Below are 16969 nucleotides of genomic sequence, written 5' to 3'. Positions count from 1 at the left end.
CCTGAGGCCTGTTCCTTCCCCCCCAGCCCCTCTGAGCCAGAGTTGTGCTAACGACGTTGCATTTTCCCGGCAGGTTCAGAGTCCCGGCTCATCCTGCATAGTGCCCAGCCCAGCGCAGGGCAGCACTGCCAGGGAGAGGCCCTGGAAGCAGGACTCTTGGGTTCTGTTCCTGCCTCTGCTGCTTGTCCCTGGGCCCGTCCCGGCTCTGCTCTGAGCCTCCGTTCGCTCCCCACTCTTGGCCTTGTCTGTCTGGGCCTGAGAGTCGCCCGCCTCCTAGGGGGCTCTAGGAGCTGCCCTGGGGGGGTGGCACACGCTGTGCCTGCTACGCGGGCCGGCTGTGATGGTGCACACGCTCTCTGGTGCCTCGCGGGAGGGCTTGGCTGCCGGGGTGGGACCCACGGATGAGTTGGCCCATCACCGGTGCTGACAGCCAGTGCCAGGCTGTCCCTCACCCCTCCCTGCGAGGAGCCGCAGCAACCAGCAACATTCCTGCTTTGCAGCTGCTGCGGTCACCCCAACGCCACTGTGTGAAGGGGGGTGTGGCTGCTCCCCATATCCCCCCCCCACTCCCGCAGCACTCCCTCCCCTCCCACTGGGGGTTGGGACACACCCCCGTAGGGTCAAGATGCTGCCCGTTCACCTCTGGGTGCTCAGCCTGCTGGAGCCAGCAGGGGACGTGACAGGCTACGGGACCCCTGCACCGCATGTGCCCGGATGCAGCGGTGCCTCGCAGTTGGAGCAGAGATGGGGAGATGGGGCTGTAGGGCTTTAGGCCCGCCAGCCACTGGCTCCCACGTGACCCTGTAACACTCCCCGTGCCTCAGTTTCCCTATGCGTGATGGGGGCAACAGTGGCCTCTGTGGGGGTGGGAGGGTGAATTCGTTACCGTCTGATGGGCGTGGCCCCTCGTGGCTGCCTGCTCTGGCGCTTAGCTGAGAGCTTGCTGCGACCTGTCTGTCCCTCCAGCCTCGCGCTCTGCGGTGAGCTCCAGCTGTCGGGGGGTCCCGCCAGTCAACGGGGGTGCGGCAGCCCACAAGCCACCACGGCGGCCCATCAGCTGGCTGTACAATGATTTCACCGGCCCCCCAGGGCTGGCCCCACTCAGACTAGCGGGGAGGGGCGGGGGGACCAGCAGTTTGCTCTTAGGTTTCTCCAATGGATTGTTTTGGTGACACCCAAACCCTCCGAGCGGACCCAGCCGGGCAGAAACACCCCCCCCCACCCCGTCCTCCTGAGCCCCCGCTCCAACAGGAGCCTGTCTCTCCCCCCCACCCCCCCATAGCTGCTGGGCGCTGCCAGGCCGGCCTGCCAGAAGGGGAGAGGCCCCCTGTGGCGCTGCCTAGGTCACTGGGGGACCAGCTCTTTCCCTGGGGCTGGGGGGCAGCCCTTCCCCTGGGGCGGGGCAGCAGCTGGTGCCCGCCGGCCCCTCCCCCGGCCGGGGGCCCTGCCCCCCCCAGCAGCTGTCGCTCCCCGGCCCGGCCGCACGTGGCTGGCGGCAGCTGCCGCGGGCTGGGCCGGTTAGAGCCGCACGAAGCGCTTCGTCCATTTCCGCCCCGGAGCCCGCAGCCCGCGAGCCCGAGACGAGCCGCCCCGGCGGGCCGGGCAAAGCAGCCGAGCTCGCCCCGGAGCAGGTGAGGGGCCCCGGCCCGGCCCGCGCCCCATGGGGCCGGGGATGCTGGGGAGCGGGGGGTGCTGCCAGCCCGTGTCCCGGGCAGCCCGGTGCTGGCTGGGCGGGGGAATCCCGGCCCGGCTCGGCTCGCGGGGTCCCCCCGGCCCGGCTGGCAGAGATGTGACTATATTAGGAAAGTGACCCCGGCTCGTCCCGCTGCCGCCGCCGCGTCTCCTTCTTTAGCTGCTGCAGCGTCCGCGGTGTCACGGGCGGGGGCCGCGGCTCCCTGGGGCGCTGCTGGGGTGGGGGGAGCTCAGGGCCCCGCGGGGTGTGGGGCCAGCACCGGGCCCCTCTCCCGGGGGCAGGCGGGGCTTTGCCAGCGGGATTGAATTGGGAGCGTGGCACAGAATAACCGACGTGCCTCCCCCCATCCTGCCCGGGCCCCCCGGTGCCGGGCTGGTGCTGTGTGTGCTGGGGATGCTGGGGAGGGTCTGGGCCTGGCCCCCCAGCGGGGTCTGGGCGGGCAGGCGCGGCCCCCAGGGCTGTGCTCAGCGGGGAGGAGGAACGGGGGCTGGGCTGGGCGCCTGGGGTGACCCCAGAATCCCACCGCTGCTCTGGGGGGCAGAGCAGAGCCCCCCCGAGTGGCGCCCGCTGGGGGATGCTGCTCAGCTCTGCCCCCCAGCCTTGGTCGGGTGAGGTGCCCCTTCAGCCTGGGCCGGGGGGGAGGCCGAGCCTGGGGGGAAGATGGGCTTGATTCCCCCTGGCCCCGGCTCAGCGCAGGCCTCTGGCCACACTGCTGACAGGAGAACCAATGAACTGCAGCAAGCCAAAGGTTTCAATTCCTGGCCCTGCCACTGGCCTGCTGGGTGACCTTGGGCAAGTCGCGTCCCTCCCCCTGCCTCAGTTTCTCCACCTGTGAAGCGGGGTGACGTGGGGCAACGCGCTGGCACTAGGAGCTCCTAGGTTGCTGGGCGCTTGTGGAAGAATGTGTTTGTTATCTGCTCTAACATGGCTCAGCGTCTCTGGGAGGTTTATTCCTCTGGGCGTGGAGTGGAGGGGATGGGAAGGGGGCAGGCAGAGAGCCCCAGCGCGGCGTGACAGGGCAGGGGCTGAGAGCAATGTCCGATTTCATGGCTGCCCCTAGCCCGGAGGTTGGCCTGTTGCACGGATTAGCCCCCCAGGGGTTGCAGCGTTCAGAGGGGCAGGTGCCCATAGAGCCCAGCAACAGCCCGGCAGCAGATGGCTTCCAGGTTCCCTCCTTCCCTCGGGGATGGGATGTGGCAAAGCCATGGCAGGCCATGAGGAGGGCCAGGTGGGTGAGCACGCTGGCACGCCAAGACAGGCTCCGTGCTCTCAGACTCATGCAGAGAGACCTCCCCTTAGGCTGCCCTCCCCCCACTTTGTACCATCTTCCGCCCCTGGCAGTCCCTGTTGTATTTGGTTACGTGGCGGTCGCACCCGGAGCCCGCCTGTGCCAGGTGCTGTACTAACACAGCCCAGACAGCTTACAGGCGAGTGGCCACCTTCCCAGCCCTCTCAGCCCCCCACCATGGGGGCCAATGGCCCCTGTAGGCTACTGCATGTCTCAGCTGCCCCCTGCCCTGCTCTCTGCACGGCTCACCCTCATCACCGCGGTGTCAGAGCGCCGTCCAGCGACAGCACGTGCTTCCTTCGGGGAGAGCTGTGTGAGCAGTGGAGCAGCTTGTTCCTCCCCTCCCTGTACAGCCACGCTGCTCCGGGTTTGGGTTAGAGAAGGCCGGTGGGAGCAGGGCCCCTGGGGAGGTTTGGGGTGGCCCTGAGTTCCTGGGGGTCTGGGACCGACCCCGTGGGATGCTGTTTGCTGCCCAGCTGGGCTCTGCCCCGGTGGTAGAAAGTTCCACGGGCTCGAGGGGTGGAGTTATGGAGCTCGGTCCCCAGCCCGGAGCCATAGACCCCTCTAGATACGCTGAGCCCAGGCCGCTGAGCGCCTCGAAGACCAGGCCCGAGACTCTGCCCTTGACTCTATTCTATGGGAGGCCAGCCATAGGCGCCGACTTCTACTTTTCCCCACGGGTGCTGCGCCCTGAGGCCCTGCCCCCACTCCACCCCTTCCCCCAGGGCCCCACCCTCGCTCCACTTTTTCCCTCCCCCGTTGGTCCCCTTCCCCTCAGCCCCACCCTCGCTCCTTCCCCTCCCCAAGGCCCCCGCCTGCTCACTGCTCTCCGCCCTCCCCCAAGTCCAGCTGGTGGGTGCTGAGCACCCACTATTTTGTTTCCTTGGGTGTTCCAGCCCCAGAGCACCCACAGAATCGGTGCCGATGAGGCCAGCGCAGGGTGCAGGACCATACACTTGCAGCAGCTGGTGTTGCTGAGGAGACGTGCTGCAGCCCGGAGCCACAGGGGCCTTCCAACACCACGGTGCTGCTGATGCTTCCCATCAGGGGGCAGCGTTGGGTGCCCCCCTGGGGAATGGCTGTGGGGGCAGCATTGTCACGGTCACAGTTGCCAGGATGGCAGTGATGCTCCGCGGCTGTGCCCACCCAGGCAAGGGGGCCCCCCCCTTCCCTCCCCCATGACCCTGGGCTCTCCGGACCCAGAACTCTTCGGGTGGGAAACCATCTACCCACCGCGAACATGCAGCCACCTCTGAAGGCTAATGTGGTGGCTGTTTAATGCCTGCACAGCAATGCTGCCAGCAGTTTGGGGCAGGAAGTGAGGCAAAATCTCTGATCCAACAGGCTGCGGGGGCCTGGTGGTAGGGAGTCTGAATGGAATTGCCTGATTAGGGCTGGGGTTTGGCCAGGGCAGTGGCCGCGGGACCATGGGGGCGATGGGCTGACCCAGGGCAGTAGGGATCCAGAGCCCCATCGTCCCATGGGGCTGCACCTGCTCTCTGGGCTGGGCTCCGTTCCTCCGTTCTGTCCCAGGAGAGAGGCAGGGTCGGGGGAAGTAGAGCTCCACTAGCCCCAGGAGGGATGCTCCCGCCCTGCTCCCTTCTGCCTGGCTCCCCAGCGTCTCTCTCAGCTCCAGGTGTTGCCTCTGCTGCTCTTCTAACGGGGGGGTGGGGGGGGGCGCTTGCTCGCAGAGCTCCTGCTGCAGCTGGGATGGGGGGCTGGCACTTTGGGAACTCCCCAGCCCTGCCCTGCTGCGGGCTGCCTCCCAGCACCTGCTCTGCGGGGTGTGTCCCGCCATGGGGCACAGACGCCAAGCAGCCCCTTCACCCCCCTCACTTGCTGTCTCCAGCCAGATCCTCTGAGCTGCCTGGGGAGGAGAGAGGCTGGAATCCACGTTCAGAGAGAGCTCCTTCACAGACTCCAAACCAGCTCCCCAGCTCGTCCGGCCCTGGTCTCCCCCACAGCTCTGCTGGGTTGGCGCCCGCAGGGGCCTGCTGTGTCCTGGGGACTAGAGGCAGGTGGATGGCTGGGGAGGCCAGGCAGGGAGGGGACTGGTCTGACGGTACTGGGGGCCTGCTCCCTCGCTGACCCCCCCATCTCCCGCCAGCCATGAGCCGCAGGGTGGTGCGCCAGAGTAAGTTCCGGCACGTCTTCGGGCAGCCGGTGAAGGCCGACCAGATGTACGAGGACATCCGGGTGTCCAAGGTGACGTGGGACAGCTCCTTCTGCGCCGTCAACCCCAAGTTCGTGGCCATCATCGTGGAGTCCGGCGGCGGAGGGGCCTTCATGGTGCTGCCCTTGGCCAAGGTGAGTGAGTGGCTGGTGTGGGTAGGCCAGGAGGAGGCGGGAGCCCGGGGGCGGGTTAACCCTCCGGCTCGCTGGGCTCCCCGCAGTCGGGCGCTGGTGGAGATGGCTGGGTGCTGTATAGTGCTCCGGGCTGCTGGGGGGAGGGGACGGCAGCCACCAGGGCCCGTGGGGGGCAGGCCGTGGGGCGGGGCGTGTTTCTGTGCGAAGCCCCAGCCTGCGTGGTGGCCCCTGGCTGGCAGAGCCAAGCAGGAGCAACAGTGCAGGGAGAAGGGAGCGGTGAGTTCCCCGAAGCAGCGCTGGGCCACGGCCCCCTCTGCGTTGGCAGCCGGGCTCGGCCGCGTCTGAGCCCAGCTGGCCTGGCTGGGGATGGTGCCGGGTTGGGGGGGCATCTGCCAGCCCCTCCCCCCAGTCCGGCACGCGGGAGCAGCTGCCTGGCCTTGCCAGGCCTTTGTTGCAGTCTTGGGCCTGGAGCTGGGAGAGTCCTAGCGCATTGCCATGGTAACGGGGCTGGGTTGGTCTGAATTCCCATCGCGGGCTGCCCGGTTCTCGGGCTCCTGCCGGACAGGCCGTCCCTGCCCTGGCCTCTCCTGAGCGCAGGCATGGGAGCAGCCGGCCGGGCACAGGCAGCACTTTGTGACGCCCGGCCCCTGGGGCTGTGGGGCCATGGCCAGGAGCACAAAGCCCAGCTCCCGGTTCCTCACAGCAGCCCCACGCTGCCAAGAGCCGCCAGCCCCAGGACTGGGCCAGGTCGATGTGCTGTGCTTGGGGCTGGTTAGGGGCCCGCAGCAGAGCCCGGCTGTGGGGTTTTCCCTACGTGGGGCGTGGGTGGGTTCTACCCTCGCCCCTCTGGCACAAGCTCGCAGGCGAAGGGGAGTTAGCAGCCGGGCTCCCGGCTCCGCTGGTTCTGGGTCAGCCTGGCCACGCTGGCTGAGTGGGGTTTATTAGCGAGGGAACCGCCCGCCTCCCCACAGCGCATGGGGCAGCTCTCGAGGAGCCAGCGGGCAGCAGCTGCCATGCTGTGGGGCGCCTGCAGGCCCCCTCCCAGAGCACGGTGCCCTTTCCCAGCCAGCCACTCTGAACCCCCTCGTGTCCGCTGATGGGCTCGGGCCCCGCACCTCTGGCTACAGCCTCGGCCGTTGGAGAGTGACTGGCCCTGGCAGGGCATGCTGCCCCGGGGGTGTGACCGGCGCTGGGGTGGGTAGCGGCAGGAGGGCTGGGCGGCTGGTACCCAGCACCAGGGGCTGCTCAGGGAATGAATTGGTTCTGGGGACTGGCTTGTTTTGCAGCTGCAGAGAGAGGTGTGTGTGACCTGCCCCGGGGGGTGGGGGGTGCCTCCGGGCCCAGGGTCGGGCAGCTCCATGGCTCCTGTAGACAGCCCCCATCCAGGCACCGTGAGCGAGCAGACAGGAGCTGCCGGTGAGTCAAGAGGGGTGGGGAGGTGCATCCTGTGCTGCCTTCCTCCTGGGGGGCCCGGGGGAGCAGGCCGGAAGCCTGGCTGGGAGACAGGAGGAGGAGCAGAGAGGGTGGGGCAGGATTTTGGGTCCCCCCCCGGCTCCTGCTAGCCCTCGAGCAATGCCGGAGGCAGCCAGACTGCAACAGGGCCTGTCAGCGGGGCAGGTGGATGGGCTACTGCTGGGAGTGGGCATCAGGCTAAGCAGTGGGGCTGTAGAACGGGGCCTGATCCTGCCCTGGCCCTGAGCGCGGGGGTCTGTCCCAGAAGTTCTGGGATGTTTTACTCTGGTAAGATCATTGTCCTGCTCCTGCTGCCCCCCACCTCCCCGGGCTACAAGCCTTTCTCAGCTCCAGCCGTTATCCTCTCTGCCGTATCCACTCCGTCCTGTCTGGTCCCCAGCACTGCCCCGTCCACCTGCCCGTCTCCTGCCTCCAGGCCCACTCCCCTCCGCCCCCTCCCATGCTCACCAGCCTTTCTGGGCCTTGGGGAGTCCATTTACCAGCACCTACGGGTTGTGACCTTGACCTGGCTGCCCCCCACCCACACCAGGCTGCCCGTGGCCAGGCGGGCTCCGGGCAGAGATGGATTGGAGCAGTTGTCCGGTGCGGGGAGGCTGTGCTCACAATAACATGTGACTCATACCGGGAACAATCGAGGGGACAGCAGGAAACCACGGGGTCACTGTTTCCACAGCTCGAGTTTCCAGTTGGACAGCGCTGCCCTGGTGTGTGCAGCTCGCTGGCCTGGGGAGGGGCAGAGAGGGGGCACAGGAAGGGGCAGGCAGATCAGAGGCTGCTTGTGGGGGGCTCCTTCCTAAGGCCTAGCGAGGGGACAGGACTGTTCCACAGTCACATGGCGAGTCGGTGCCAGAGCTGGGCTTAGAACCCAGGAGTCCTGAGTCCAAGCCCCTGCCCGCTTGGGAGGAGGCGTGGCCTGCTGGGGACACTCAGTCCAGACTCCTGGGTTCCATTCCCTGCTCTGCTACTGACTCACTGCAGGGCCTTGGGGAAGACTCGTCCCCTACCTTGTGCCTCGGTTTCCCATCTGTGCAGTGTGGGTGATACTGCTTCGAGCAGCGCTCTGAGATCTACGGGCTGAGAAGGAGCTGTGGCCAGGCTCTGAGTGACAAACCTGGGCCTGCCCTGTGGGAGCCGGGTGCCCCCTGTCTGCCAGGGGACGAGGGTGTTGGGGGTCAGTGAGTGTATAGGAGATGCTGGGGGAGGGCGACTCGAACTGCGGGGCCCAGCCAGGCCCTAGCCCTTCTGCCGAGGGCGCGATTAGTGCCGAGGACGCTAGTTGTGTGGAGACGTGGGCACCTGTCCCACTGGGATCCGTGCTGACACCCCCCAGCTCAGTCATTGGAGCCCCCCTCCCCTCGACGAGTCCCGTAGCCGGGCCCAGGGCACGGTGAGAGGGGCCAACATACTGCAGCTGGTAGCCTGGCTAGGGGAGGAGGCTGTGCTCCGCCCAGCTCCCTCTGCCCAGCGCTGGCTGCCCATGGACGTGGCCCCAGTACCGGCAGTTGGGGGGCCGGGCAGCTCGGTGCCCCTCGCGGGCAGGGCAGACCGCGATGGGGCACTGGCTGTGGGGCAGGGGTGAGAGGCACAGGGCGCTGTCAGCTGGCCCCTGCTCACTGCCCTGCCTGTGTGTTCCAGACGGGGCGCGTGGATAAGAACCATCCCCTGGTGACCGGGCACACGGCGCCCGTGCTGGACATCGACTGGTGCCCTCACAACGACAACGTCATTGCCAGCGCCTCCGAGGACACCACGGTCATGGTATGGGGGACGGGATGGGAGCTGAGCTCAGGGCCTCTCACAGGGCGGGGGGCTCGGGGGGCATGGGGAGCATGGGCTGGGGGGACGGTACTGGAGGGGAGGGTGCTGTGGGGGGGGAAGGGGTGGGCATGCTCTGAGGGGTGACAAGGTCGGTTTTGGGGGCTGAGGGTATTGCGGGGGGTGAATGCATTGGAGAGGTGCTGCAGGAATGTGCATGTGAGGCTGCTGCAGTGGGGGCCAGGTGGCTGCGGGGGCTGCAGCAAGGGGGGCTGGGGGGCTGCAGCAGGGGCCAGGTGGCTGGGGGGGGGCTGCAGCAAGGGGGGCTGGGGGGCTGCAGCAGGGGCCAGGTGGCTGGGGGGGGGGCTACAGCAAGGGGGGCTGCAGCAGGGGGGGCTGAGGGTCTGCAGCAAGGGGGGCTGGGGGGCCAGGTGGCTGGGGGGGCTGCAGCGGGGGGGCTGGGGATCTGCAGCGGGGGCCAGGTGGCTGGGGGGGGCTGCAGCAAGGGGGGCTGGGGGGCTGCAGTGGGGGCCAGGTGGCTGGGGGGGCTGCAGCAAGGGGGGCCGGGGGGCTGCAGTGGGGGCCAGGTGGCTGGGGGGCAGTGCTCTGGCTCAGTGCTGTTCCTTTTGAAATCACTGGAAGTGTGGGGGCTATTTTTAGCCGGGTGGCACGTGCCGGTGCTGGTGCCTGCTGGTGTGGGTGACGCAGCGCTCACTGCCTGACTCAGCACCTAAGAATAGCCGCATGGGAGGTAGTGCTGGGGCAGGGGGCCTGTGGCTCCCCCTTGTTGCTAGCAGGCGGCCGCGGGAGCGGCAGAAGCGCTCCCAGTGCAGCCGGCCGCTCCTGGGGGGTGGGGGGCAGCCAGAAATAGGAGACCCAGGGGCTGGGCAGACGGCGTCAGCTCCTCAGACAGGCCAGGCTGGGATCCAGCCCTCCTCACCCCAACACCCCAGGGCAATGCTAGCGAAGGGAGTGTGTAGCAAGGCCGGTCCCTGGGTTCCTACCCCATGTGCTCCCATTCCCTTTCACTGCGAGCGCTGCCCGCTGGGCTCTTGGGGCGCTCCCTGCCGAGGGGGGGCAGGTAGTGGGGGGCCCAGGCCATGTCTTTGGGGGCACTGAGTGCCCTTTCTGCCTGGGGCTCAGGCATGGGTCCCTCTCTCCACGGCTGCCCGGGGCAGGGTGACGTGCCAGAGGATTAAGGGAGAAAGTAAATTGGCTCTGGGACTCTTAGCTGCTTACAGCTCCTGAACCCATAAATGTCCCAGAGCCGTCGGCCCCCACAGGCCCCTGGATGTCTCCCCCCCCCCCCCCCCCCCGCACTAGCATCTGGCTCTGACCCCCCGGAGAGGACAGCCTCACCGCCGCTCGCTCTCCCTGCTCCCCAGGTCTGGCAGATCCCCGACTACGTGCCCACGCGGAACATCACAGAGCCCATCGTCACCCTGGAGGGGCACTCCAAGAGAGTGGGCATCATCACATGGCACCCCACGGCTCGGAACGTGCTCCTCAGTGCAGGTAAGGCCCCCAGGCCGGGCGCCCAGGGTCTCTGGGCTGCGCCCTCGGGCTGGGCGCAGCCCCTGAGTGACGCCCGTCCCGCCTGTCCCCAGGCGGAGACAACCTGCTGATCCTGTGGAACGTGGGCACGGGCGAAATGCTGCTGACCCTGGACGACATGCACAGCGACCTCATCTACAACGTGTGCTGGAACCGCACCGGCAGCCTGCTCATCACCACCTGCAAGGACAAGCACGTGCGCGTCATCGACCCCCGCAAGCAGCAGGTGGTGGCGGTGAGTCCGTAGCGCCTCCAGCATCGGGCCGGCCCCAGCCCTCGCACGCTGCTGCTGGGAGCAATCCCGTGCCCATGGAGCGCATGCACCGCCCCCTGCTCTAAGCAACCTGTGCCTCTCCCCTCCTTGCCCGCCCTGGGAGATGGAGCCCCCTGTTCTCCCTTCTGCTGGAAACTCGGGCCCTCCTTTGGGAGCTGGAGCGGGGCTGCTGTCATGGTGTCTCCAAACCAAGGTGCCGGGCTAGTCTCTGAGCTCCCCCCCGTCACCCCAGGGGAGCATGGCTGTGCAGTGCGGTTACCCCATGTCCCACAGCTCCCTCCCTCCCTCGGCGCTGAGAGCTAACGCCCAGCTGTTCCCGCCTGTAACCGTGCATGTCACCAGCCCTGCACAGCCGGAGCACCGGCCCCCAGCCCCATGGCCTAGGGCGTCTTGGACTGGCTGCTCTCGGGGCTCAAGAGCAGGGCACCAGCTCCTGGCCGATGACTGGTTGGGTGCAGGATGGATGCCCAGAGGCAGAGCACAGAGACCCCTCTTGTCGTAGAGGGCAGGACCAGGGTGGCAAAGCTCACCCTGCCACTTCCTGGTCTGTGCCCTCTGTGGGGATTAGAGCCCACCCAGCCCTGCACTGCCCAACTCACGGCTGGGGTTTGTTGAGTGTCTGCTCCTTTGGGGCTGCAGGGGCGGGGGGAGGGGAGGGCCGTGCCATGCTGCCTGTGTGCGGGGGCTCACCTCGGACTAACAGCTTGGTGTGTGTCTGTGTTTTGGTTTTAACCCTCTAACCGCCGGCGCCAGGAGAAAGTCAAGCCGCATGAAGGTGCCCGCCCCATCAGAGCCATCTTCATGGCTGATGGCAAGATCTTCACCACGGGCTTCAGCAAGATGAGTGAGCGGCAGCTGGCGCTCTGGGACCTGGTAGGAGAAGGCGATTGCTCTGCGCCCCAGGCCTTGCCAGCGGCTCTTGTCTAGCCCGCCCGGCGGGGGGGCGAGCCGGTGCTCTGCCAGCGCGTCTGCGTGGGGGGGACAGTCGGCGTGGAGCCTGGGACCCGTTGCTCAGCGTGACAGAGAGGCCTTGGCTGGTGTGAACAGGAAATGCCCCAAGCTCCCCTGGGGGGCTCCCCAGCCCGTTAGAAACTGCAGCCCACTCCGGGCCTTCGCCCCATTTCTGCAGGGACAGCCCCAGACGCTGCGTTGCTGGGGAGGGCTAGAATGAGACGGGGTGGTCAGAGGACTCCGGACTCCTGGGTTCTATTTCTGTGGCCTGGGCCGACTCCCTTCCCAGCTCTGCTACAGCGCACCCTAGTGGCTGGGGTAAGGACACTGAACACTGCACCGCAGCCTGCCTCTGGTCTCGCTGGGCGTGGGCTCCCCATGCGCCGCGCCCCCGTGCTCCGGGCCCTTGGCAGCAGGGGTAGGGGCAGGGCTGCGGAGCTCCGCCCACCCCCGGTAACACGCTGCCTGTCTTCCCCAGGAGAGGTTTGCCCCCCACGAAGGAATGAGGCCCATGCGGGCTGTCTTCACGCGGGAAGGACACATCTTTACCACGGGCTTTACCCGCATGAGCCAGCGGGAGCTGGGCTTGTGGGACCCGGTAACACCACTGCATGGGGTGCTCGTCCGGGACTTGGGAATCATCACCCCGCACGCACATACCCTGCCCTGCTGCCCCGTGGGCAGGGCCCGCACCCCATGAGCAGCTGGCCTCTGCGGGCGGGGCAGGAGGGGACTAGTCATTAACCCTGTGAGTGCCACACCTGGGACGCAGCGTGGGCACAGCTCACAGCCTGCCACGGGTAAGGTCCCTGCATCCCCCCGTCAGCGCATTCCGGGCAGCACAGCTGGGTTCCTGGGGGAGGGGCTGGCTCCCCCAGTCCCAACCCCACACTGAGCCCTCCCGGCAGATTGGTTTCAGCAGCTGGCGGTCCTCGAGCCAGCCCATCTCCTTCGAAGGGCCAGGGGTCAGAGCTGTGGGGTGGGGGACGCAAACCCGAGGGCCTTGGGAAGCAGCAACGGGGCTGCTCTGAGTGCCAGGGGGCCCGAGGATGCCTGTCGGACTGTGTCCCTTCGGAGCAGGGCACTTTGCCCCGAGTCACGGGCGCGGCGGGGGCAGAGCTGTCCCATCGGGATGATGCCAAGTTCCCAGGGCTTGGAGTGATGTGAATTTGCATGGGATGGGGTGGGGGAGAGAGTGGAGGGGGCTAGAACTGCAATGCATGCTGGGAGTGTGGGGCACAACTGTCCAGGTGCGGGCTGGGGGGCAGATGCTCCTGGGACGGAGGAGCTCACCCTGCCTGGGGGCGGGGTGGGTGAGCAGAGACGGCTTGGTCAGGCTGGGGGTCAGGGGGCACAGATGCTCTGGGGCGGGGAGGGAGGGCAGGGCCTGTCCTGTGGGGCACTGGGGATGCTCACAGTCAGCCCGGGCAGCCCCCACTCCCTGGGCTGCCCCTGCTGCTGTGTGGGGGGCACCGGGACACAGCTCTGTGGGGCAGGGCTGAGCCTGGCCGAGGGGCAGGAGGGTGAATAGCAGAGGCAGGCCAGGGGGGGCAGAGCAGGTTGGCCCCACTGGCCGCCCTCGTACATGGCTGGGGGGAGATGAAGGGAGAACCGGGCCAGCCGCCAAGAGCCAGAGCTGTCCCTTGCTTGGTGCCAGGGGCCCGAAGGGGCTGGGCCTGCCCCGGGCCTGGGTCACTAACGTGTGTGTGTGTGTGTGTGTGTCTGGCTAACCAGCTTGGGCCGCCCTGCCGCCCCTCACCTGCGCTCCCTCCTCACCTGCGCTCCCTCCTCCCCCGCAGGAGAACTTTGAGGAGCCGATTGCGCTGCAGGAGATGGACACCAGCAATGGGGTGCTGCTCCCCTTCTACGACCCCGACTCCAGCATCGTCTACCTGTGCGGCAAGGTAACGTTGCACCAGCCGGCCCAGAGGGCACCCTGGGCCCTGACACAGCCCGATACCCGGAGTGGCTGGGGGTTGGGGGCAGGATCCCGGTGCCCGGAGTGGCCGGGGGGTTGGGGGGCGGGTTCCAGGTGGCCGGGGGGTTGGGGGTGGGTTCCGGGTCCCTGGAATGGCCTGGGGGTTGGGGGCGGGATCCCGGTGCCCGGGGGGTTGGGGGGCGGGTTCCAGGTGGCCGGGGGGTTGGGGGTGGGTTCCGGGTCCCTGGAATGGCCTGGGGGTTGGGGGCGGGATCCCGGTGCCCGGAGTGGCCGGGGGTTGGAGGCGGGATCCCGGTGCCCGGAGTGGCCGGGAGGTTGGGGGCGGTCTCCGGGTGCCCGGAGTGGCCGGGGGGTTGGGGGCGGGCTCCCGGTGGCCGGGGGGTTGGGGGCGGGTACCCTGGGCAGATCCCGCACCCAGTGCCCTGCCAGCATGCAGGGCATTACCCCTCCCTGGCGCCATCAGGTCCCTTTTCCTCCCCATGGGCTGTGGGGAGTAGCGGTGCCCTGCGGGATGCTGATGCCCCTGCCTGTGCCCACCCACAGGGCGACAGCAGCATCCGCTACTTCGAGATCACGGCCGAGGCGCCCTACGTGCACTACCTGAGCACCTACAGCAGCAAGGAGCCGCAGCGCGGCATGGGCTTCATGCCAAAGCGGGGCCTGGACGTCAGCAAGTGCGAGATTGCCAGGTGAGGGGGACGGGCACGGCTCACGCTAACCCCCATGGTATGTGGGGCTGCCAGGGGCCCAGACACCCCTGGAGCTACTGCCCCACAAGTCCTCGGATCCCTCCCCCAGGCCCATGGTAGCTCCTGTCAGTTCTAAGCCCTGGGGGTGTCTCCATGCCCTGCCCATAACCCCGAGGGGCCCTGCTGGCAGGGTGGGGACTGGGCATGGCACAGACTTAAGGGACTGGGGGCTGGGCCATGGGAAGGTCGGGGCTCCAGGCCAGGCCCGTAACCACATGCCCCATTTATCCAGGTTCTTCAAGCTGCATGAGCGGAAGTGCGAGCCCATCGTCATGACAGTGCCGCGGAAGGTGAGTCCTGGGAGAACCCCCTGGCCCCAGCCCCTGCTTCCCTGTGGGCTGCGCCCTGGTGGCCGGGGCTCCCGGGACATGGGGCTCCTGGAGCCCTGGACTGGGGGAGGGGGAAGGTAGAGGGGCCTAGGCTGAGGGGTGGGGTAGATGGGGCGCAGGGAGGGGCGGGGTAGACGTGGCGCTAGGCTATGGGGCGCGGAGAAGGGCGAGGTAGACGGGGAGCTAGGCTATGGGGTGGGGTCGATGGGGCACAGGGAGGGGCAAGGTAGATGTGGCGCTAGGCTGTGGGGCGGGGTAGATGTGGTGCTAGGCTATGGGGCACAGGGAGGGGCAGGGTAGACGGGGCACTAGGCTATGGGTGGGGTCGACAGGGAGCTAGGCTGTGGGGCGGGGTCGATGGGGCATGGGGAGGGGCTGGGTAGACGGGGTGCTACGCTGTGGGGCGGGGTCGATGGGGCGCAGGGAGGGGCAGGGTAGACGGGGCGCTAGGCTGTGGGGCAGGGTCGATGGGGCACAGGGAGGGGCAGGGTAGATGGGACACTAGGCTATGGGGTGGGGTCGACGGGGAGCTAGCGTATGGGGCGGGGTCGATGGGGCGCAGGGAGGGGCAGGGTAGACGGGGCACTAGGCTATGGGGCACAGGGAGGGGCGGGGTAAGCAGAGCGCTAGGCTATGGGGCTGGGTCGACGGGGCGCGGGGAGGCAGCCCAAGGCCTGGGCGCTCCGTGCCACGGCCCCTCACCGGGCCCCTCGGCTCCCCGCAGTCAGACCTGTTCCAGGACGACCTGTACCCTGACACGCCCGGCCCCGAGCCGGCTCTCGAGGCGGCCGAGTGGCTGGCGGGGCAGGACGCGGAGCCCGTCCTCGTCTCGCTGCGGGACGGCTACGTGCCCGTCAAGAACCGCGAGCTCAAGGTCACCAGGAAGAACATCCTGGACAACAAACCTCCCGTGGGGCCGCGCCGCAGCCACTCCACGTGTGATGCCAATTTCTCAGTGAGTGCCCGGGTGCCCCCGCCTTAGGGCCTGCCAAGCAGCCGCCAGGCTCACCCGGTCCCCCAGCCGCCAGCCTTCCCCAGGGGACGGTTCTTTCTGACCTCTCTTGGGAGGGGCAGGGCAGGGCAGGCCTGTCCCCGGGCCCTTGCACTCTGCTGCTGCTGAGCCAGGCACAGTAGGACAGCTTGGGGCCTTGGCTTCCCGCTAGTATCTGAACCACACAGGTGGATAAGAGTCTCCTATAGCTGCTGGCTGGTGGAGTCCCAGCCCCGCCAGGGCCCAAGTAGGGCAGTTGCACCCCAGCTGGTGCAGGGCCAGGAGCGTCTCTTCTGCGCTGCGTGGGATGCGAAGGGCAGGGGTTTCTTTAGCCTGCTGACAGCCCCTCTGGGCCCCTCCCTGCCGGAGTGGGGAGCCATGGGGGCCCTGCCATGGGTCTGGCAGCTCCTCTTGGGGCTCGGGCGGCTCCGGAGCCCTGTGGAAGGGGCTGCGCTGCCCATTTGCACAGCTCAGCTTAGGATGAGACCGTGGTAACTGGCTGGGGGTGGGAGAGAAGGACCAGGGGCCCCCCACAACTCCCGTGAGGCAGCCCCACCTCTGACCCTTGCCCCTGCTCGCCCCCTTGCAGCGGCCCAGCCTGGAGGATCTGCTGGAGGAGATCCGATCCCTGCGACAGACCGTCCAAGCGCAGGAGAAGCGCATCTCTGACCTGGAGAACAAACTCTGCAAATTCACCAACGGCACGGCCTAGCGGTCCCCACGCCACCACTCCTGGCGGACCCAGCCGTATTGAAAGGATTAAATCCAACCCCCCAGGGGAGGAGCTGGGAGACGTGTTTTTTACCCTGGCCCCGGAGCTGCGGGCAGGCCCCCCTGCGGGCAGGCCTCCGCCCCTGGCGCCATGGGCAGTCTGCAGAGGAGCCCAGCTGGCGGTGGCGGTGGATTGCTCGGCTCCAGGGGCTGCTCCCTGGGGCCTCTGCTGGCGAGAGACACCGACCCCCCTCTCCATCCCCGCCCTGGGGCTGAGTGTGGGGAAGCCTCCTGCTGGGCTGGGGTGGGGGGCAGAGGGGAGGGACCCCATGCTGCGGGGAGGGGGAGGTATTTGTTTGGAAGGTCCCTGGCTGCCCGCCCTGAGCTGCTGCTGTCTCTGCCCCGTCCCCAGCCAGGTCCAGGTGATGGCAGTGGGTGGTTACGTGGGTCAGAGAGCTGGGGGTCTGTGGCTAGCTCAGCAGAGCCCAGCCTTCTGAGGCAACGTATTTATGGGCAAACCCTCATCCCTTGCACTGTGGGGGCTTGCTGGGCCCTGCCTGCCCCTCCTCCGCCAGGCCCCCTGCCTGTCCAGCCCCCTGCCTGCTGCCTGGCCCTCCCCGGCCAGGCCCCCATCCCCTCGGCCCCCTGCCCTACCCTCTTCTGCCTGGTCCTCCACCCCCAGGCCCTGGGCCCCCTGGCATTGATTGGCCTGGGGAGCTGGTCGGTAGCCCAGAGGCCTGTTTGCGGTGAGCCCCCATCTTCCCACTCGGCCCCACTGCCCGGGCACGTGTGCAGGGGGGGACTCACGCCAGGCCATGGGCACCGCGTGGGACAGGAGCCCAGGCTGGGCGAGGGCTATGTCCAGGCAGTTGGCATGAGGGCCCTGAGGAAGGGCTGGGAGCCCTGGCAGCCAGCCCCTCCCAGCGCACACTGAATGGTCGGGGTGCCAGGGCAA

At 68.1% G+C, this 16969-nt stretch overlaps 1 protein-coding gene across 2 annotated transcripts; it reads left to right on the top strand.

The window, feature by feature from the left end:
* Positions 1-4097: 4097 nt before the first annotated feature.
* On the top strand, positions 4098-16015 carry CORO6 (coronin 6). 2 transcript variants are annotated; one of them, XM_065418170.1, is made up of 12 exons: positions 4098-4131; positions 5089-5288; positions 8397-8519; positions 9902-10031; positions 10124-10305; positions 11098-11217; positions 11774-11893; positions 13095-13199; positions 13778-13923; positions 14216-14273; positions 15037-15267; positions 15893-16015. In XM_065418170.1, exons 1-12 carry the CDS (start codon positions 4098-4100, stop codon positions 16013-16015), a joined length of 1572 nt encoding a protein of 523 aa, XP_065274242.1. The 2 variants fall into 2 exon arrangements, with proteins under 2 accessions (XP_065274242.1, XP_065274243.1); XM_065418171.1 differs by lacking the exons at positions 4098-4131; positions 11098-11217 and having other exon boundaries at positions 5091-5288.
* The last annotated feature ends 954 nt before the right edge of the window (positions 16016-16969 follow it).

Source organism: Emys orbicularis, chromosome 17 (genome assembly GCF_028017835.1).
Source record: "Emys orbicularis isolate rEmyOrb1 chromosome 17, rEmyOrb1.hap1, whole genome shotgun sequence".
NCBI lineage: Eukaryota > Metazoa > Chordata > Testudines > Emydidae > Emys > Emys orbicularis.
Note: the sequence above shows the minus strand (reverse complement) of the source record. Positions and strands in the feature narration are given on the sequence as shown.

Bases quoted from the DNA above. Each gene is read 5' to 3' on its own strand.
- CORO6 (XM_065418170.1), top strand. From the start codon at position 4,098: ATGGCAGTGATGCTCCGCGGCTGTGCCCACCCAG. The intron at 11,218-11,773 runs GTAGGAGAAGGC...TGTCTTCCCCAG, and splicing joins AGCTGGCGCTCTGGGACCTG to GAGAGGTTTGCCCCCCACGA. The intron at 14,274-15,036 runs GTGAGTCCTGGG...GGCTCCCCGCAG, and splicing joins TCATGACAGTGCCGCGGAAG to TCAGACCTGTTCCAGGACGA.